This window comes from Dipodomys merriami, unplaced genomic scaffold (assembly GCF_024711535.1).
Source record: "Dipodomys merriami isolate MVZ:Mamm:240054 unplaced genomic scaffold, mDipMer1.0.p SCAF_56, whole genome shotgun sequence".
Lineage (NCBI taxonomy): Eukaryota > Metazoa > Chordata > Mammalia > Rodentia > Heteromyidae > Dipodomys > Dipodomys merriami.
Genome location: NW_027206135.1, coordinates 4,336,167 through 4,358,034, shown reverse-complemented (window position 1 = coordinate 4,358,034; position 21,868 = coordinate 4,336,167). Strand labels below are relative to the sequence as shown.

General features: G+C 43.5%; 1 protein-coding gene across 1 annotated transcript; it reads right to left on the bottom strand.

The window, feature by feature from the left end:
- Nucleotides 1–3,986: 3,986 nt before the first annotated feature.
- Nucleotides 3,987–21,164, bottom strand: Ebpl (EBP like). Its single transcript, XM_070000165.1, has 4 exons — nucleotides 20,941–21,164; nucleotides 11,604–11,676; nucleotides 6,454–6,592; nucleotides 3,987–4,582 (listed from the first exon to the last, which is right to left on the bottom strand). The coding sequence occupies exons 1-4, from the start codon at nucleotides 21,109–21,111 to the stop codon at nucleotides 4,342–4,344; spliced, it is 624 nt and encodes a 207-aa protein (XP_069856266.1). The 5' UTR covers nucleotides 21,112–21,164; the 3' UTR covers nucleotides 3,987–4,341.
- Between the last annotated feature and the right edge of the window lie 704 nt (nucleotides 21,165–21,868).

Sequence of the window (21,868 nt, the reverse complement as noted above, 5' to 3'; positions counted from 1 at the left end):
AACACATAGGACCATTCACAAACACCAAACCAAACGGTGAATCTAAGTGGCTATTCAAGTATCAATAGATTTAGATGATCAGAAATGTACTGGTTTTTTAGATTACAGATAATCCTGAAAATTGAGCAATTTTTGTTTATTTCTTTATTGCAAGTCCTGGGGCTTGAACTCAGAGCCTAGACACTGTTCCTGAGCTTCTTTTGCTCAAGGCTAGTACCCTACCACTTGAGCCACAGTGCAGTTCTGGCTTTTCTGTTTTTTTGTTTGTTTTGTGTTTTTTGGGTCCTGTCATGGGGCCTGAACTCTGGGTCTGGGCGCTGTCCCTCAACTCTTCAGCTCAAGGCTAGCGCTCTAACACTTGAGCCACAGTGCCATTTCCTGCTTTTTTTTCTTTTTGCTTATGTGGTACTGAGGAATGGAACCCAGGGCCTCATGCATGCAAGGCAAGCGCTCTACCACTGAGCCACCTTCCCAGCCCTGGCTTTTCTGTTTATATGGTACTGAGGAATGGAACCCAGGGCTTCATGCATGCTAGGCAAGCACTCTACCATTAAGCCACTTTCCCAGCCAAAATTTTTATAATTTGTGTGCTTCTAAGAACATATCTAATGCTCAGTTTGAGATTCTCTATTAGAACAGAAGAGGTATTTTTTTTCTGACATAGAATTTTGCTATATATCCTTGACTTATAGCCTTGATATATGGCTTTGAACTCACAATCTTCCTGCCTCAGCCACCTAAATTCCAGGATTACAGACATACATACAATATCCCAGCTTCTTTGCAGTAATTAGGTTTGAACTCAGGGCTTTACATTTTTTAGGCAAGGGGCTTGACCCTCTCCTCCAACCCTTTTCAATATGGTCATGCTTGATAAAAGGTCTCAATTTTTCCCCATGCTGGCCCAGATTGAAAACCTCATTTATGCTTCTCTCCTGTGGCTGAAATGACATATGAACACTACCATACCAGCTACTGATCGAGATTGGGATCTTGTGGACTTTTTAACCTAGGCTGGCCTAAACTCTGGTCTTCCCCATCTCCAAGTAGCTAGGATGACAGGTGTGAGCCACTAGTGCCCAACTGACATTTTAGAGAAAGGGTCCCAGGAATTTTTCCCACACTGTATTTAATGCACTAATTGGAAAATTCATCCTCTATTTTTGTTTGTTGTTGTTGTTGATCATGGGGCTTGAACTCAGGGCCTTGGCACTATCCCTGAGCTCTTTTGCTCAAAGCTAGCACTCTACCACTTTAAGCCACAGTGCCACTTCCTGTTTTCTGGTGGGTACTTGGAGATAAGTCTCGTGGACTTTCCTTCCTGAACTGTGATCCTCAAATAGGATAGTAGCCTTCTAAGTAGCTAGGATAACAAACATGAGCCACAGGTACCTGGCCAGACTGAGTATTCTTAACCTAAAACTCAAAATCTGAAGATGCGGGAAAATTTCAGTTTTGGGATTTAAAGGATTAGGGATACTTCACCCTGCTCATCAGAAAAATCTATGCAAATATTCCCAAACCTAGAACCTCTGAATCTGAAACAAATCCATCCCCATACAAAACAGATGAAAGATATTCAACTTGTATCTGCTTGTGAAATTAAACAAATCATGCAATATATAGTTTTTTTTTTCTGACCTCTTTCACATTATCACTGTGTATTCTCCTATGTTGTTAATTAAGAGGCAGGTTAATTTTCTTTTTTCTTTTTTGGTGCTGGTACTGGGGCTTGAACTCAGGGCCTGCATGCTTTCCCTTAGCTTTTTTGCTTAGGGCTACTGCTCTACCATTTGAACCACAGCTCCACTTCCAAGCTGGTTCATTTTCTTTGCTGCATAGTAGCCTATTACACATTTCCATTATATGTGCATATATTCATTTAGGCTGTTTCTAAAAGTTCGGGGGTAATGATGAATAACACTGCCATTTTTTTGTGTGTACCTATTAGTCATTTCTGTTTTACAGGATAGAGGTGCTTGGCTAACCTATAAGGTATGACTCCCAGTGACCACAAAGTGGATCCTGTCCAGGGAGACCACCAGACTGAGCCACAGACCCTTTTTCCTGTAACCCCAACCACAACGGTCTCTCAATATCCAGCAAGTTGAACACTTTGGAGCACTAACACACCCTCAAATTTTCATGACCTTATTTCTCATAGAGGAGAGGGAAAAAAGGGGGAGAGGAAGAGGAGAGAAAGAGTGAGTTGGGGGGGGCAGGAGAAACAGGCAGGGGGGAGAATGGGAGACAGGGAGAGGGAGGAGCTAAAGGGAGAGAATGGGAGAAGGGGAAAGGGGGAGAGAGAGAGAGAGGAGAAAGAAAAGAGGGACAGGGAGGAGGATGACAGGGAGAAGGGGAGAGGAGGAAATGAGGAGCAATCGCAGTCTGAATTCTCATCCTGTAAAACCCAAGTTCTTCAGAGAAATGAAGGCAACCCAGCGCCCAGGTCCAGTCAGCTTTCCCCTTCCAAGGCAAACGACTGAGAGACAAGCACCCTGACTGGAAGAAATGGCCATTGTGGCTTACGGTTTCCATGCTTGGGCCTGCAGCGTTTTCACCCTTGATGGAGTCACAGACGTTTATGCCAGGGCACCAGGCAAACCCAGACACGGGAAGGGGCCGAGGCCACGCCCCCACAAACCCAACCCCCTCCTGCTAGGCCCCGCCTCCTAAAGGTTCCACTTCCCAATGACAACACAGGGTGAAGAACACACCTTCAGTCCATGGCCTTGGAAGGGGGGGGGGGGGACGTTCAAAATCCAAACTCTAGCAGCAAATTGCCTAAAAAGGAGGGTGGGAGGCAGACTGAGCTCTCAGAGTTACAGTGCCCCTATTACACGTGTCTAGTTGCTGTGCCAGACATGTTTCTGGGCACAAGATTCATCCGTGAACTTTAAAGTCTACTAAGAAAACAGGTGTCACCAGGCGCCAGTGGCTCACACCCGTAATCCTAGCTGAAATCTGGAGGATCGTGGTTCAGTCAGATGAGGCAGAAAAGTTTGAGAGACTCCCATTTTGAAAATAACCAGCAAAGCAAAAAAAAACAAAAACAAAAACAAAAAAGAAGTAGGGCTGGAAGCAAAGCCCGAGTGGTAGATGGCGGAGGGCCAGCTAAGCAAGCAAAACAAGTTAGAAGCCCTAGCTCAAATTCCAGATACACAAACACACACACACACACACACACACACACACACACACACACACACACACGAAAGAAAAAAAAAGAAGAAAGGAGGGAAGGAAGGAAGGGAAGGGGGAGAAAGGGAGGAAGAAAGGGAAGGAGGGAGGGAGGAAGGAAATAAAGGAAATAAATGAAACTAATAGGAGTACCTATTTACCCTGAGAGCCACCATAATCTTCCTGGAACCACCATTTTCTTAAACAATGCAGTCTCTTTCCCTCTTGGTATTGAGGGCAAGCACTAACCTTGTGACTCATTTCACAACTTGCTCTCAAAACCATCTTTTTTGAAGGGAAAGAGGGAGCAGGGAAAGGGTCTTCCAATGTAGTCCAGCTAGCCTAGATCACAATACTTCAGCCTCCTGAGAGCTGAGATTACAGGTATGCATTACTACAGTTGGCACTACAGTAAGCTTTTGTTGGATTTACACATTTTAAAAGAGCACAAATAAACCAGGCACTGGTGGCTCATGCCTGTAATCCTAGCTACTCAGGAGGCTGAGATCTGAGGATCAGGGTTAGCAGCCAGCCTGGGCAAGAAAGTCCATGAGACACTTATTTCCAATTAACCACTAGAAAGCTGGAAGTAACACTGTAGCTCAAGTGGTAGAGCCCTAGTCTTGAACCAAAAAGCTCAGAGACAGTGCCCACGCCCTGAGTTTAAGCCCACTATAGTAAAACAGAAGCACACATTTTACTTCTTGTTTTACACTGATAAGTAAAAGAAACTATTCAGAAGATTAAAAGAGGAAGCAACATGTTCTTTGGAATAAAAAAGAATAACATAATACATTATATTTTTCTATGACATTTAACTTTATTAATGTAGAACAATTAATACCAGCCACAAAAGTATATAATCAAATGCAATTATTCAAGTTAAAATTTCATTCTCTTTCCCTGTTCTTTTGTGTGTATGTGTGTGTGTGTGTGTACCTTGTGCTTGCTAGTCAAGCACTCTGTTACTGAGCTATACCCTCAGATATCTCTTTTCCGTGTCTGTCCTTCAATTAAAAAAATAAAATAAAATCAACAAAACTTGGTTACCTCACAACCAATTTGAAACAGGTTTTCAGGAACAACAGTACAAAAAGACAGTGCAGACTGGAATGTTAAATCTATCCATTCTTAAGCAAAATGGCAGTATGATTTTGAAATTCACCAACGCTTTTTCCCCAAAGCAGTTCCTTTGTGATGCATTTTCTTGAGTTCTGCCCAAGACTGCCATAATAGCAGTCCTGGGATCAGAACCCACAACCCATTAAAGAATACCAGATAGACCCAAAAGTACAGCCAACTGTTGGTGTTGAGGTTGGGGCTTTGGATAAGCCACTCTGGGAAGAAGGTCATCCAGCCACCATAGAGTTCACAAACACACAGTGTGATCTGTAGGAAGTGCCTGTCGGAGAGAAAGAAGAGAGGAATGAAACTGCCTGATGGCTGTAGCCCAGAACCCTGAACGACTGCACGCATGCATCTATCGATTGATCAATTCTTCTATTATCTATCTATCTCTTTTTTTCTTTCCTTCCCCCCTCCCCTTTTTTTTTATTTTGGTTATTCATGGGCTTGAACTCAGGGCCTGGGCAAAGTTCCCCTTCTGGCTTTACTTAGGGGTTAATTGAAGGGTCTCACAGACTATTCTGCTTGTGCTGGCTCAGATCTCAGCCTCCTGAGTAGCTAGGATTACAAATGTGACTCACCGGTAACCAGCTCACTGCATCTTTTCTTTAAGTGAAGCCTTTGCTATAGAAAACCTCTCCAGGGCTGGGATGTAACCTGATGGTAGAACAGCTGCCTAGCAGGCATGAGCCCCTGGGTTCCATTCCCAGCAACAATGCTTCTACAAGGCTGCGAGAGGTTCTGTGCAGTGCTGTCTTGATGGGGTAAGTCAACATGATTCATAAAAACTCTTTCTTTCTTTGGGGGCAAGTAATGTTACTTTTTCTAGCAGACCATTCTTGGACTATTCTGAGGATTTAGTGAATCTCACATGAGCCACAATTAAATGAGATCTGTGGTAAGGGGGTAAAGCACTGTACCTCGCATATAATAAGTCCATGACAATGCACATATCAGGCATGTTTGAAATAACAAACTCATAGGTACATGTAGTAATCCATAATTATGGTCTAGGAGCCAAAACTATGAGAAAGCACCAAGAAAAAAAATGTAACTTTTTTTCTTTAGTACTATGGTTTGAATTCAGGACCCTATGTTTGCTAGCCAAGTCCTCTACCCCTTCAACCATATCCCCAGATCTTTTTGTATTAGTCACTTTTTGATCATAAGGATCTCTCAGTATCATAATCCTCCTATTTATATTTCCTGTGTAGTTGAAATGACAAGCATATGCTACCACATCCAGCTTTTTAGTGATTGAGATGGGGTCTTGTGAACTTTTTGCACAGGCTAGCTTCAAATCACGATCCCCCAGATCTCAGCCTCCCAAGTAGTTAGAGACATGAGCCACCTCATCTACATGAAATTTTTAATTTTCATGGCCACTACCTCTGTAAAACTGGGTGAGTAAAAGTGCACCAAATGGCCTTGAAAACCTCTTTCAAATCTGAGATTTTATACTGAAGCTTTCCATAAGACTTTTTTTTAGTACAGATAGAAAATAAAATGCAGTTGTGCACACTGGACATTGTTTTAGGGACTCACACCCCCCTCCAAGTACTGTTATCTTTTTATCTCAGGTGACTAAGAAACTCCCCAGGAGAGGAAAACACTAGGGCAAGGAGGAGAGATGAGCTCTTTCAATCTGACTCCAAGGATAGTTAAGTTCTCATCTCCCCAGTCTTCTGCCTACCCAAAGCAGCAAGAACTTGCTTCTGGAAACTTCTCTTCCCTTCCATGTCCAACTCACCCATGTCTAACACAGAGAATTCACTTTGTTTCAAGTGGGACAGAAGTTTTCTAGATCTATTTAGAGAATACAATATGGAATTATATATCTGTTTTACTCTTTTACATTTACAGTCTCCAAAATATTAGTGGTCAGTCATTCGACACTGTTAACACCATCTTGTCTCCACAAAACCACTGCTGTTCCCAGTATCCCACAGCTCCTACTTCTAATTGTGAATGATCCAAAATTATCCTGGCTCCCCCGTGACTGTTAGGAGATATCAAATCATTTTCACTTCCATGCTGTTTCCCATCTCACAAATACAATTGGTCACAACCTGCTCTAAATGTTAGTCAGGCATTGAGACAACTGACATTTGCTTTCTTTTAACTAAGGAAGTAATCACCCTCACTTACCGGTAATATCTCTCCATCACAATGGCATAAATGAGGAACAACGCCAGGAACCCACCTACCACAACGGTGAAAATTTCCAAAGACACGATATTTGGGTCAAAATGGAGCCATCGTATGTCAGCTTTGCCATACTCTTTCCCTAAAATCAAATCCTGCTGTCATCCAACTGGGGAGCATGATTATGATAGTTAAGCAACATGACCTTTATCCTGGAAGGAGAGCAAAAGAATTCTCGCCCCACTCTCTGCATGATGCCCAACACAAGTATAGTAGTAATATCAGATACGTAGAATACTCTCCAACCTCCAAAGTGCACGCACATATTCTCCCTCACCACCGTGAACCCTTTTCACTATAAAGTAGCAAAATCCTAAATTAATTCAACATCATCAGATTTTGCAAACACAATCTTTTTTTTCTTTTCTCTCTCTCTCTCTCTCTTTGTGCCAGTCCTGGGAGGGACTTGAACTCAGTGCCTGTGCACTGTTCCTGAGCTTCCATGCTCAAGGCTAGCACTCTACTACTTGAGTCACAGTGCCACTTCCAGCTTTTTTGTTTTTTCTTGGCAGTTAATTGTAGATCTATGTCTCTCAAGAGCTTTTTCCTGCCCATGCTGGTATCAAACTGTGATTCTCAGATCTCAGCTTCCTAAGTAGCTAGGATTACAAGTATGAGGCACTAGCACCCAGCTGCAAAGGCAATCTTTAATCATGATCTCGGGAAATGCATTAAAATTTTTGTGCTTTAAATTTTCAACATTGCTGGATGCTAGTGGCTGACTCCTGTAATCCCAGCTACTCAGGAGGCTGAGATCTGAGGATCACAGTTCACAGCCAGCCTGGGAAGGAAAGTTCATGAGACTCTTATCTCCAATTAACCACCAGAAAACCAGAAGTGGTACCATGACTCAAAGTGGTAGAGCACTAGCCTTGAGCAAAAGCTCAGGGATAGTGCCCAGGCCCTGAGTTTACTCCATGACAGACAATATGTATGTATGTATATATATACTTTTTCAAACATAAAGACTGTAAGTATAGTTTAGTTGAGGAAAAATTATTACTAAGGAAATGTTTAACTAAAAATATATTTTTTGGTGTTTAATTTGTTTTATTTTGTTTGTTTGAGGTAAGGTGTTACTATGTAGCCCAGGCTGGTCTGAAAATCAAGATTCTCCAGTCTCTGCCTTCTGAGTGCTAGGGTCACAGGCATGAGCTACATGCCCAGTTCAAAACATTTTTTTCTTTTGGTGCTAGTATTGAGGCTTGAATTTCCAGTTTTTTAGTGGTTAATTGGAGATAGGAATCACATAAATCTTCCTGCTTGGCTGGCTTTGAACTACAGTCCTTAGATCTCAGCCTCCTGAGTAGCTAAGATTACAGGGTGTGAGTCACTGGCATCTGACTTTTCAAAACAACATTTATTAATTGAATACTGAGATGATACAGGATGAGGGAAACAATATAGTCAGATCTACAAAGTAAATAAAAAGGAGACAAAGGGACATTGCAGCCCCTCAGCTGTGCTTGCTGGGAGTAAAGGTAACCTAAGAATCTTTTTAGACCCATGATCAAAATGTTTCTTCTAGAAGCTGGCATGGGCACACACACACACACACACACACACACACACACACACACACACACACACACACACACACACACACACACACACACACACACACACACACACACACACACACACACACGCACACACACACGCACACACACATGCACGCACGCGCCCAGAAACCCAAGAGGCAGAGGCAGGACGATCTCAAGTTAAAGGCTAGCCTAAGCTAAGGTAGTGAAGACCCTATCTCAAAAACAAAATACAAACAAACGTGAGGTGAGGGGGTAATTTGCACAGTGATAGGGTACCTGTGTACTATGTGGGAAGGAAGGAAGGAAAGAAGGAAGGAAAGAAGCCCTTTTAGACCATGCACCGAAATCATTTTTCTCCCTGCTTAATTTACATATTTTTAATTCGTAAAAGTAATATATGCTGGTCCTAAGTCCTTGAATGATAAGACTGAAAAAGTAGACATCCCTGACTCCTTTCTTCCTTCAAATACTGTTCTCCTATTCCTTTCAAAATGTGCCAGGGGCTGGGAAGGTGGCTCAGTGGTAGAGTGCTTGCCTTGCATGCATGAGGCCCTGGGTTCAATTCCTCAGCACCACATAAGCAGAAAAAAGCCAGAGTGGCGCTGTGGATCAAGTGGTAGAGTGCTAGCCTTGCGCTGAAGAGCTGAGGGGGCAACACCCAGGCCCAGAGTTCAGGCCCCACGACTGACACACCACCACCACCACCACCACCACCACCACCACCACCACCACCACCACCCCGCCAAAAAAGTGCCAAAGGGCCTGGCACTGGTGGCTTACACCTACCTGTAATCCTAGCTACTTGGGAGGCTGAGACCTGAGGATCCAGGTCAAAGTGACCTGGGCAGAACAATCTGTGAGACTCTTATCACCAACCTGTGGTTCAAGTTTTAAGAGTGCCAGCCTTGAGCAAAAAAAGCTAAAGGACAACACCCAGGCCGCAGGACCAACACACACACATGATAAAAATGATCAGTGGCTAGGTGCCAGTGGCTCATGCCAATAATCCTAGCTGCTGAAGAGATTCAGATCTGAGAATCAAGATTCAGAGCCAGCTGGGGCAGAAAAATACGTGAGACTTTAAAAAAAATAAAAGAAAATAGAAGTACGAATGGTCAAAAACTACTGGCATCTGAATGTCCTGCATAGTGGAAAGCTCTCCACTCTAATGGCCAGTGGAAGATGATTTCTCCAGACCAGGAACAAAGGTTTCTCCTGACAGGCTGACTTGAGATAAAGAACAGCCAAGATAAGGCACCAGAGGCCCTGCCTGATGCCAGGCACTGCAGAGATCTGTCCTTAGCCACTGGCTGTGCTTCAAAGTTAATGCAGTACCTGGGTAACTGCAGAGTAAGTGAAAGGAAAAACTTCCCCCTAAGTTTACACATAGGCAAAATGTACCAGTTGGTGCAGGAAATCATTTAGGTAAAAGCAAATGCTTTAGAAGAAAAGAGATTAGTGGTGTTTAGACAATGAAAACAAAACAGCTCCCAAACCACCATCCATCCAGTCTTTATTCCACCAATCTTTTCTGAGCAGATGGGATTCCCTGTGATGGGCCTGGAGAATGCAGCAACCATCAGGCCACAAACACAGCCCGGAAGTGGCTCACACTGAGGCCAACACTTTCCGTAAAGCCTGGTGACAGTGGCTCACACCTGTAATCCTATCTACTCAGGAAGCTGAGAGCTGAAGATCTTGGTTTCAAGCCAGCCCAGGTAGTCTGTGAAACTTTTATTTCCAATTAACCACCAAAAAGCCAGAAGTAGAGTTGTGGCTCAAGTGGTAGAGTGTCAGTCATTTAGGGATTTTTTTTTTTCACTTGTTTAAGAAGAGCACGTAAATGTGAGGATGACTGAGAAAGACCATGTAAGACATCTGCATTGAATGCCATTGAATGAATCTGGGCAAATCAGTTTCTCCGGGGCCAGGCAGTAGGTAGGCTGCAACATGGCCCTGAGCCTCAGGGCTCTGCCTGCCATCTCAAGCAAGGTTTAACATAAACCCTGGAAATGAAGCAGCAGCATGCCCGCCCCAAAGAGCTCACCTCCCAGGTGACCACTGACCTGTTTTCAGAAGCACTGACTGTAGCAGACTCCATTCTCTAGAAGTTTCCTAACACTAGCAATGAGCAGGAGAACCCACATAATTTCTGGCTGGAGGACACAAGTGACTCCAAAGAAATGTGTTAGGCTGGGCGTGGTGCTCAGAGGTGCAGCAGAAGCTTAATGTGCATGAGGCCCTGGGTTTCCTCCTAGACTGGGAGGGGAGAGAGGGGAAAGGAAGGGGAAAAGAGACAGGAGAGGAGGGAGAAGAGGGAGGTGGAAAAGGGGAAGAGGGAAGAAAGGGAGGAGAGGGGGTAAGAGGGAAGAAGGAAAGGAGAGAGAGGAAAATTGCAGATGCAAAATCTGAGGGCAATCATCCTGAGCAAAGCAGTTTTACCTGTGGCTCATTGGTCCATCTTAACAAAGAATGTTGTGTAAAGTCCATACCATGAGATTGCAATGAGGGTGAGGAGACTGGTAACTGTTACTACCTTGGCAGGACAGGAGGAGACAGGGAAATTAAAAAGGAAGTTGAGGGCTGGGAAGGTGGCTCAGTGGTAGAGTGCTTGCCTTGCATGCATGAGGCCTTGGGTTCAATTCCTCAGCACCACATAAGCAGAAAAAGCTGGAAGTGGCACTGTGGCTCAAGTGGTAGAGCGCTAGCCTTGAGCTGAAAGAGCTGAGGGACAGCGCCCAGGCCCCCATGACTGACAGAAAAAAAAGGAAGTTGATGCTAAAAGTATAAAAGAATATCCATTTCAAATACTTTACACTCTTTAATTTGTGTACACACACAAACATTTTTTGTTTTTAATCTTTGTTTCTGCAGTGCAGGACCTCACATAATGCTAGACAAGTTGCTCTACCACTGGTTAAAATCCCCAACCAGATATACTTTTTTTTTCTTTTTGGTGCAAGGCCGGGGCTTAAGCTCAGGGCCTGAGTGCTGTCCCTAAGCTTTTTTGCTTAAGGCTAGCGCTCTACCACTTGAGCTACTCAGCTCCACTTCTAGCTTTTCAGTGGTTAATTGCAGATCAGAGTCTTACAGACTTTCTTACAGGGGCTAGTTTCAAACCATGATCCCCACTCAGATCTCAGCCTCCTCATTAGCTAGGATTACAGGCATGAGCCACCAGCACCTGGCTATGATGTTTCTAATATACAGCTTTACTGAGACTTAAGTCACATGGCATACAATTCTTCTGTCTAAAGAATGGTTTTTAATATCGTTACAGATTTGAATGACCACAATCTAATTTAGAACATTTTGTTGGACCCCAAGAAGAAACTAATATCTATTAGCAGCCATTCCCCTACTCGCCCCAACACTCCTACCCCTACTTTCTACTCTAGATAACCAATAATCTATTATCTGACTACTGCTCCACACATGATACATATATGAAATCAAACAAAACTTGATGTAGGCTCTCATTTCGTCGACAGCCACACTTGTAATTCATCTCTGCCAACATTTCAAATGCAAATGTTTTTAATTACTTACATAAAGATGCAATCAAGCCTTCTTCAGAATCTGCAATGTTTCCCGATAAAGACAAGTAGACAAAAGTGCCTTCCTACAGAGAAGAAAACAAAAGTGTCCTGTTTACTGGCACCACTACAGGATAGCACCACAGACCTGCGCACCGCAGGGCAGCACGCTCAGTATTCTGAGTTCCACCCCATCCAGAGCTTTGTGGGGTATGATTCTGGAGCCCAGCCTACCAAGACTTGAAAATGAAGATACCCAAAGCTAGTGTATCATAAATACTTTTTTTTTTTAAATGCAAACTAGTATAGCCATTATGTTAATCAGTAAATCAGTATGGCATTTTCTCAAGACTAAAAATAGACTTTCTCCATTTATGACCCCAGTATACCACTATTGAGCATTTAATTAAAGGAGAATAAATCGATATACCAGAAAGTCACCTGCTATGCTGTTTACTGCAGCCTTATTCACAATAGAATCAGTTGAGGTGACCAACAATAGATGAATAAAGGAAATATGATAGATAGAATAGACAGACAGCTAGATGTGATATATATATGTGTGTGTGTGTGTGTATACATATCACTACATATATAGTGATATAGATAGATACATAGATAGATACAGATAAAGATGTAGCTGGGTGCTGGTGGCTCACGCCTATAATCCAAGCTACTCAGGAGGCTGAGATCTGAGGATTGCAGTTCAAAGCCAGCCCAGGGAAGGAAAGGCCATGAGACTCTTATTTCCAATAAACCTCCAGAAAACCAGAAGTGGTACTGTAGCTCAATTGGTAGAGTGCTTGCCTTGAGCTGAAAAGCTCAGAGACAGCTCCCAGGCCCAGAGTTCAAGCCCCACAACCGACCAAAAGAAAAACAACATATATAGATAGATAGATAGATAGATAGATAGATAGATAGATAGATAGATATAAATAGATATAGCATGCATGTATACATATACCATTGGGGGGATATATATATATATATATATTATATATACATATTACTATAGAAATAGTTGAATGGTGGGAAGGGAAGGTGATAGGGTGAGACTGATTGGAATATACTGTAATACTAATGACAATGTAACAATGAAATCCTCCTCTGTGTAATTATTATAAGCTAATGTTAAATTTTTTTTGGGGGGGGGTCCAGTCGTGGGGCCTGAACTCTGGGCCTGGGTGCTGTCCCTCAGCTCTTCAGCTCAAGGCTAGCGCTCTACCACTTGAGCCACAGCGCCACTTCCGGCTTTTTTCTTTTTGCTTATGTGGTGCTGAGGAATCGAACCCAGGTCCTCAAGCATGCAAGGCAAGAGCTCTACCACTGAGCCACCTTCCCAGCCCTAATGTTAAAACTTAAATAAATACCATTCTTGGCATTATAAAATCAGAAATACATTTAACTGTTCTATTAAGTAGAGTATTCCATGGATCTTATATCTTTGAGAAGAACCTCATAGTAGTTTTTTTTGTTTGGTTGGGGTTTTTTTTTGAACAATAAAAATCCAAGCTCATCTTAACAAAAATAGTTGTTGAATGGCTATACTAAAGTATAAATTGCCCACATAAGGGTGATTTTTTTTTTAATTTTTGGCGCTTGAACTCAGAGCTGGCATTTTACCAGTTGAACCATGTTTTCAACTTTTTTTGTTTTGAAAGTCCTGGGGCTTGAACTCTGGGCCTGGGTGCTGTCCTTGAGTTCTTTTGCTCAAGGCTAGCGCTGTGCCACTTCGTTTTCTGGTGTTTTTTATTGGAGATAAGAATCTCAGGAACTTTCCTGCCCGGGCTGGCTTTGAACCACAATCTTTAGATTTCAGCCTTCTGAGTAGCTAGGATTACAGGTGTGAGCCGCTAGTGCCCCACTTCAACTTTTTGCTATAGATAAATGTTGGGTTTGTCTGCGTAGGCTGCCTCTGTACTGTGATCCTCAGATCTCAGCTTCTGGAGGAGCCAGGATTTCAGGTGTGAGCCACCAGCATCAGGTTCCATGCGGGCAAATATGGAAAAATATAACATGCTTAGGCATTCCTTGATTTAGGTAATATCTACTATTAAACTTAAAATTTCCCCGTTACTGAAATGTTCCTTTTCCTTGAATAAACTTTGTTGCTGGTCATCACCTTTTCCTACTTGCTTTTAACCAAAACAATTGTTTTGTGCAACATTAACCTTGCGTGCACCTCCTCTCATTCACTACAGTACCACTTCCCAGTTAACCACTTCTAGCCACTCTATCTATCCTTCTAGTGATTTATGTCATTAACTCATAATATACTATTTCTTTAAGACCAGTCAACCTCAAAAGTTACTTCCAGTCCTTTGAGTTCTTGAGAGCTGTATTATTCTTTTACTGGTTATTTAAGTAACATTATAAACTGAAAATTTTCAGCCTGTTTATTCATCAGTGTGGTGCAGTGTATAGACTTACCTTGTAAAAGGAAAAAATCTTTCTCTCTCTTTCTTTCTCTCTCTCTCTCTCTCTCTCACACACACACACACCCCATGGTCCCTCACACCCTTTCCAACTCTCACCTTCTGTCCACTGCTTGTGTAGCTATTGTTGAAATTGATTACATGTCTGTTCTTATTTTGTAAATATATTTGCCTTGGTTGCTTTATCTGTAAGTGGATTTAAAAGCTGCAAAGCCCCTCGATAGCCTTTATAGTATTGTGACTACAGAAATACTGTTCTCTTCAATGGGACACAATTTCTTTCTCTGCAGATCCAGTATCTTGACCCTATGTCATTAAGAGGAGTACCTCCAATGGAATATCCTTTCTTCAAGAACTTCCCAAAATTATACTACAGTTTGTGTTATATTTGGGTCATCGCCCATAAGTTACTTGTAAGATATTATTTCACTCACAGTTTGTAACAGCCTTCCAGGTGATGGTGGCTCACATCTACAATCCTCGCTACTCAGGAGGCCAATCTAAGAATCACGGTTTGAAACCAGCCAAGGCAGGAAAGTTTGTGAGCCTGTCATCTCCAGTTAACCACCCCAAAAGCCGGAAGTAGAGCTTTGGCTCAAGTGGTAGAACATTAGCCTTGAGCAAAAAAAAGCTCAGGGACAACACTTAGGCCCTGAGTTCAAGCCTCAGGAACAGCACAGAAAGGAGAGAGAGTGTATGTGTGTGAGAGAGAATGTGACTGAATGAGTGACAGACACAGAGAGAGAGGAAATGACATTCTCAGCTTATAAGTATCTTCCAACTTTATATCCATTTAATCCTGGCTTCAGTGTCTTTGAAGGTTTACTTTTTATTTATTTACAGGCTTGAGCCACCAGCACCCAGCTTGAAGGTGATATATTTTTCACTCACAATCCTCATAAGCACTAAATTGGTAAGCATGGTTTAGATGCATATATATATAATCATCTTCTTTAAAAAACATGTGTATGTTCATACAAACAAATACCCCCAGTCCATTAGCTTTAAAACTTTATTTTCACTAGCCCAAGTAGAAAAATTCATACCATTTCCTTAACTTGGTCTGGGAACTTTCTAGAGAAAGTATCACTGAAGTGGTCTGGAGAGGCAAAGGGGCTGGGCTGAATTTGACCCTCTGTAGGCCTCAAGCTAAGTTATCTGTAAGATGAAAGGCCTTTTAAAATTAGATAGTGGATCTCATCCAAAAACTGGATGTGACTTCCACTGACAACCTTGCTAACTGAGCCCAGGAGCAAAATATAGATTCCAGTACTAGGCTAGAGACCTTTCCTCAGAAGAAACTCTATGGGTAAGGGGAAAGCAGTAACCTGGAGATGAATTATATGCAGGAACCAATGAGTGTCTAACAAAGCTATTCCATTGTATATCTACCTATTGAAGTTCTACTCATATTTCAAATCTCAGCTCAAATTCCCCTTTCTTCCAAGAATCCCAAGAAGATGCATTTCTTTCCCTGCTCTATCTCCATGTTTCTAGCTTTGTGTTATTGTAATGAGCAGGTGCCATTAGATCACACATTTCTAGAGTCTCGAATACCATCATCATCCTCATCCTCAAAAACCTAGGAAGATAGTTTGTGTTTAATATACAGGCTGACCTCTATAATTCTAGATACTCAGGAGGCTGAGACCTAAGGATTGAGGTTTGAAGCTAGCTTGGGGCAGGAAAGTATATGAGCCTCTTATCTTTAATTAACTTCCAAAAAACAAAACAAAAAAGCCAGAAGTGACCCTGTGCTTCAGATGATAAGAATGCTAGCCTACAGCAAAAAAGCTGTTATGACAATTGGGCACCAGTGGCTCACACCTGTAATCCTAGCTATTCAAATGGCTGAAAGCTGAGGATTGAGGTTCAAAGCCAGCCTGGGCAGGAAAGTCCATAAGACTCTTATCTCCAGTTAACCATCAAAAAGCTAGAAATGAAGCACAGCCCAAGTGGTGAAATGCTAAGATTGATCAAAAAAGCTCAGAAATATTGCCTAGGACAACCACCACAAACAAAAACAAACAAAAACAGGCCCACATGTTGATTACATTCAATAAATGTTAAAACCACATTTGGTGAACTTCCACAGACAGCCTAAGATTGTTCTCCTGACTAGCTATCCTTGAACCATATAGTATTAGCTGGGTCATAAGATGGCTTTATTCTCAGGTTTTTTTTTGTTTTGCTTTGTTTTATGTCTGTTGTGGGGTTTGAACTTGGGGCTGGGGCACTGTCCCTGAGCCTCGCTGTGCTCAAGGCTAGTGTTCTTACCACTGAAGCCTGGCTTCAATCTAGTGGCAGGTACCAACACTGCTTTACTGCCAAATACTCCCTTACCAGGACCCAAGAGAAATCTTCATATTGAGTTTGGCAGTGTGCTGAACATTTCAAACACTTGTAAGCGCCAATAACCACCAATAAAAATTAAAGAGAACATGTCTGCTGGGCATGATGATGCACAGCTATCGTCCCAGCATTCAGGAAGTAGAGGAGGAGCATCTCCAATTCAAAATCAGTGTGTGCTACACAGTGAGACCTGGCCTAAACTCAAAACTGAAACAATCACCTTTTGGTAAGTGACCAGGCATCATAATGCCAGCCCTGGTGTCCTCTGGATGACACATGCTGGACATATTTCTTCTTGCTGTCCCCTGAGGACTACAGAAGATGGTGAAGAGGAGGGCATTTGATTCATGGATGGCTTTCTTTTTGTATTTTTAATTTTTTTGTGCCAGTATCAAGGTTTGAGCTTAAGGCTTCACTATCTCACTTGATATTTTTGCTCACAGATGGTTTTCTACCACTTGAGCTATGCCTCTAGTCTGGCATTTTGATGGTTAACTGAACATGGAAACTTGTAGACTTTTCTTCCCAGGCTGGCTCTAAATTACAATCCTCAGATCTCAGACTACCTATGTAGTTAGGATTATGGGTGTGAGACATCAGTGCTTGGTTGTAAATTTTAAAATATGAAATAAACCACAAGCAAAATAAGTGTGTGTGTGTGTGTGTGTGGTGGGGAGGTCAGTCCAATGCCAGGGCTTAAAACTCAGGACCTGGGAGCTATCTCTGAGCTTTTTTTTTATTCTCAAGGCTAGTGTTCTACCACTCAAGCCACCACTCCACTTCCAGCTTCTTTTTGTTGGTTAACTGGACATAAGAGTCTCACAGACTGTCCTGCCCTGGCTGGCTTTGAACAAGATCTCAGCTTTCTGAGTAGCTAGGATGGTAGATGTGAACCACCAGTGCCCAGCTCAAGCTAATCTTAAACTAAGCAGTGAATATACAGACCCATAGTTTAGTGCTTTTTTACTGTACATGTCTAAAATATGTTTTAGTAATAAGTTTTGAGTGAGCCTAGCAACCTGTTCAACTCCTCTGTCCTTTGAGAGATTGTATGTTCAAGTGGTAATTTAGGGATCACTTCTATTAAAAAGAGTTAAAGATATTTACAGGGCTGAGAAGGTGGCTCCATGGTAGAGTCCTTGCCTTGCAAGCATGAGGCCCTGGGTTCGATTCCTGAGCACCTCAGCAACACATAAGCAGAAAACGCCGGAAGTGGCGCTGTGGCTCAAGTGGTAGAGCACTAGCCTTGAGCTGAAGAGCTGAGGGACAGCGCCCAGGCCCATGACTGACCAAAAAAAAAAAAAAAAAGATATTCACTATCTCTCATCTCCACACATTATCAGGAAAAAAAGAATTCCAGCATTCCAGCAATACTTGTTACATCCACATATACAACTGTGCTTTCCTTTTCAACACTATAAACTTTGATTTTCAGTCAGGATAGATCAGGGAAAAGGAAGCATGGGAAACAGCCAGGAATCCAGAGACAAACACTAAATTAATAGCTTGATTCAAAAGGCACCATTTTCGCTTTTCAGCCTTATACTTCCTCATAATTAGTTAAAAGGAAAAAGCAAAGTCTTTGTCTTGAAGTAGGGAAGTAGGAAGAACGGGTCTGGCTGCTTCCATCTTGGCCACATGGTGGTTGGTAGAGTCTGGCACCTTGTCTTCATGATGAGGGAAGATGAGAAGCTCCACCTCTCAGGTGATGAGAATGTCTCAATCCCTAGAGGCAGAGGCGGAGACTTGGCTCATAGGTTACTCAACCTGTCAATCCAGTGCTTAGGACTGAGAGTTTCTGGTGACCTTGCCCCCTGACCTATTTAAGCCCAGAACACAGCTCAAGGGTCATTGCCATGCCTGTGTCTCCACATTCCTGTCCAGTCTCCTGTCTCCTGTCTCTTCTCAGGTCAACATGGTATCCCAATTCAGCTCTCATTGGAGCTGAATTGGTTTGTTGGCATTGGTTTTTGTTCTTTCTTTCCTTTCTGGCTTTCATGGCATTCCTAACAGTGTAAAATGTTATTTGCTAGCTGCTGGTCTTTGAGATAGGAGTCCACTATGCAGTCACCAGCTTTATAATAAAGACTCGAAGATTTGGCTTCTCAAAATGTGGCTTCTCTGATTTCTCACCTTACAACAGTCTCTCTCTGACCTTGTCTGCTACCCCAAACAATCATGTGCTTAGGGAACTGAGCAAGGAAAGACAGAAGGGGTGGGAAGGGAGGAACGGAGGAAGGGAGGGAAGGGAGGGAGGGAGACAGGAAGGGAGGGAGGGAGGGAGGGAGACAGGGAGGGAGGGAGGGAGGGAGGGAGGGAGGGAGGGAAGAAGGAAGGAAGGAAGGAAGGAAGGAAGGAAAGAAGGAAGGAAGGAAGAAAGGAAGGAAGGGAGGAAGGAAAGGAGGGAGGGAGGAAGGGAGGGAAAGAGAGAGGGAGAGAAGGAGGGAGGGAGGGCAGGCTATCTAGGGAATAGGGAGAAAACTTTTCAGAGATGGACACCCATCTTAGTTGGAGCATATGACTGAATCAATCCTATTTGTGAAGGGAAGGAAGTCCAAACATTAAAATCCAAGTTTAATGAGTAGGACAACTTCCATATATTTGGCTCAACTGATAAAATTATGTTTAAAGACAGGTGCCAGGGCTCACACCTGTAATCCTAGCTACTCAGGAGGCTGAGATCTGAGGATCGAGGTTCAAAGCCAGCCCCAGGCAAGAAAGTCCATGAAACTCTTATCTCCAATAAAAACCACCAGAAAACGGGAAGTGGTGCTGTAGTTCAAGTGGTAGAGCGCTCGCCTTGAGCTAAAGAGCTGAGGGACAGCGCTCAGGCCCAGAGTTCAAGCCCCACGACCGACCAAAAAAAAAAATTATGTTTAACAGTAGAGATGATGAAATTACGATGTATTAGGTTAAAATGGAGTGCTTATGTCCTAAGGTGAATTTGAATTGAACTGCAACCTACTTTTCAACATCAGTACCAGAGACATCAAAACATTCATTGCAACTGTTATTAGATGGGCCAGCATCAATGTCTAGATTGTGTACAATCTATTTTTCTTTCACTTTACTAATAAACTTTCTTGGTCTCTACCTCAATATGTCCTCAAAGTCTTTATTATACAACATCAAGAATCCAGTACCTAATGGCCAAGTAGATGCCTCCTCCCAGGAGCATCTCTGGTCACCCATCTACTACCAGTTCCTTGGTGACTCTGTGGGTACTAGCACTGTCAGTTCTGGTAAAGGTTTGTCTAGATTCAACGTTGGTGTATTTTTGTTGTTATTGTTGTTGATCATGGGGGCTGAACTGGGCGCTGAACTGGGTGCTGTCCCTCAGCTCTTCAGCTCAAGGCTAGCGCCCTACCACTTGAGCCACACCGCCACTTCTGGCTTTTTTCTGCTTATGTGGTGCTGAGGAATCAAACCCAGGGCCTCATGCATGCCAGGCAAGCACTCTACCACTGAGCCAACAAGTTTACCAAAAAAAAAAAAAATTGTTTTACAATAGGTTTGTTTTTTTTTTTTTGGTCAGTGTATGAGACAGACATTTCAATAGAACTTTCTCATTTAGCCCAGTTGGCAAATAGTAAAGGTTTGTATTACAGTAAATGTGAATTTAGGTTAACTGTCCTGCTTACTTACTGATGGGAAAAGTATGGGATGAAATTTTAAAGTGTGTGTGTTTTTCCAGTCTTGGGACTTTGTTTTGCCAGTCTTGGGGCTTGAACTCAGGGCCTGGGCTTTTTAGCACTTTACCACTTGAGCCAACTGCAGAATTTCCAGCTTTTTCTGTGTATGTGGTACTGAGGAAACCTGCAGGGTTTCATGCATGCTAGACAAGCACTCTACCACTAAGCCACATTCCCAGCCCCTGCTGGGGAGTGGAGCCACAGCTCTCCTTCTGGTTTCTGGTGTTTAATTGGAGATGAGCCTCATGGACTTTTCTGCCAGGGGGTGGGTTTGAACCCCGATCCTTAGATCTTAGCATCTTGAAGCCTCAAGTAACATACAGTGCAAGCTTTAATCAAAATTAATTTTTTTTTTAAAGGCACTAGGACTTCACTATTTGGGGGCCTGTTTCACCCCTAAGAAATAGGGACAATAACTACTAGCTTAGAAATTTTAAGCTCAGTATTGTGTCTGGTTCATCCAAGAGATGGTGGTTACCGTTGAAGTACAGGGTTTTATTTGCTTTGTGTTGTGGCCAGCCTGGACTTTTGTGATTTAAAGAAAAAAACAAAAAACAGACACAAAACATCCACCAACGATCTCAGCTCCCAAGTGGTCCCCCCAACCCCCTACTCAGAACTGAGGTTCTTGCCTGTGGGTAGCTTGAAATCAACTACGTCAAAGCAGAAATTCCTCCAGCGATGCGGGGTGGGGGGTAAGTTAACAAAGGAAAGAGCAGCACCTGAGCCTAGGTGAATTCAGGAGGGTGCAGCCTCAGGCCTGGGTTGTGGGGGGAGGTGGTCTCTGCAGACTCCCCGCCGTCTGGATCACCCCAGGCTCGGGAAGATGGAGGGGCGCCCCATCCCCCACGAGGCCGGCGTCGGCACTTACCAGCACGAAGTGCACCAGGGCGTCGTAGCAGAGCCAGGCGAGCGCCCCGCGGTCCGCCGCCCCGCGCCCGCGGCCCAGGCGCAGGCCCAACGCACAGCCCGCCACCAGCAGCGCGGAGCAGAGCAGCAGCGAGCGGCCTGCCGAGGCCCCCAGGTCCCGGCCGGGCTCCATGCCGCACGCGCAGACAGGAGGAAGGCCAGGAAAGGGAGGCTGCGGAGCCAAGGCAAGGCTGAGCAACCCTGGGCCCCGCGCAGGGGCGGGGCGTCCTGGGGGGCGTGGCGAAGCGCAGCCTGCGGAAACCAAGGATTTGCTCATTCCCGGGACGCTGAGTACCCAGAATGGCATCATGCCTTAAGAATGCTCCGGCTTTTTAATAAAGGCTCCCAAGAGTTGACCTCTCAAAATGTGGGCGCCGGTGGCTCACGCCTATAATCCTAGCTACTCAGGAGGCTGAGATCTGAGGATGGCCGTTGAAGGCCAGCCAGGACAGGGAAGTCCCTAAGATTCTTTATTTCCAATGAACCACCAGAAAACCAGAAGTGGTTCTATGGCTCAAGTGGTACGGCACTAGCCTTGAGCAAAAACTGCTCAAGGACCGCATCTAGGCCTTGAGTTCAAGCCTGACGCCCCCCCCCCCCCGCAAATTATCTTAATCACCAGCCAAACCTGTTTCCAGACCAAACCCAAATGACTCAAAATAGGGACCACACATATCAATGAGGTTTGACTTCTAACAAGATGTGGCAGGATGGTGGAAATTTGGCCAATGGAAGAGGTGGTAAATTCTGGGACATAAAGGTGTATAAATCTTGCCTTATGAGTCTTGCCTGAAAAGCAGGGCAAAGGTGTTTTCTGCCACCATTAGACAATTTTAAGCCCATATAACAGGCTGACCATATTTTCATTTCTTAAAAATCCAGAAATGCAA

Coding starts and splice junctions, on each gene's coding strand:
- Ebpl (XM_070000165.1), bottom strand. CDS start 21,111: ATGGAGCCCGGCCGGGACCTGGGGGCCTCGGCAGGCCGCTCGCTGCTG. Junction 6,593..11,603: donor AGGCTTGATTGCATCTTTAT/GTAAGTAATTAA, acceptor ATTTGATTTTAG/GGAAAGAGTATGGCAAAGCT. Junction 4,583..6,453: donor GTGATGGAGAGATATTACCG/GTAAGTGAGGGT, acceptor TCTCTCCGACAG/GCACTTCCTACAGATCACAC.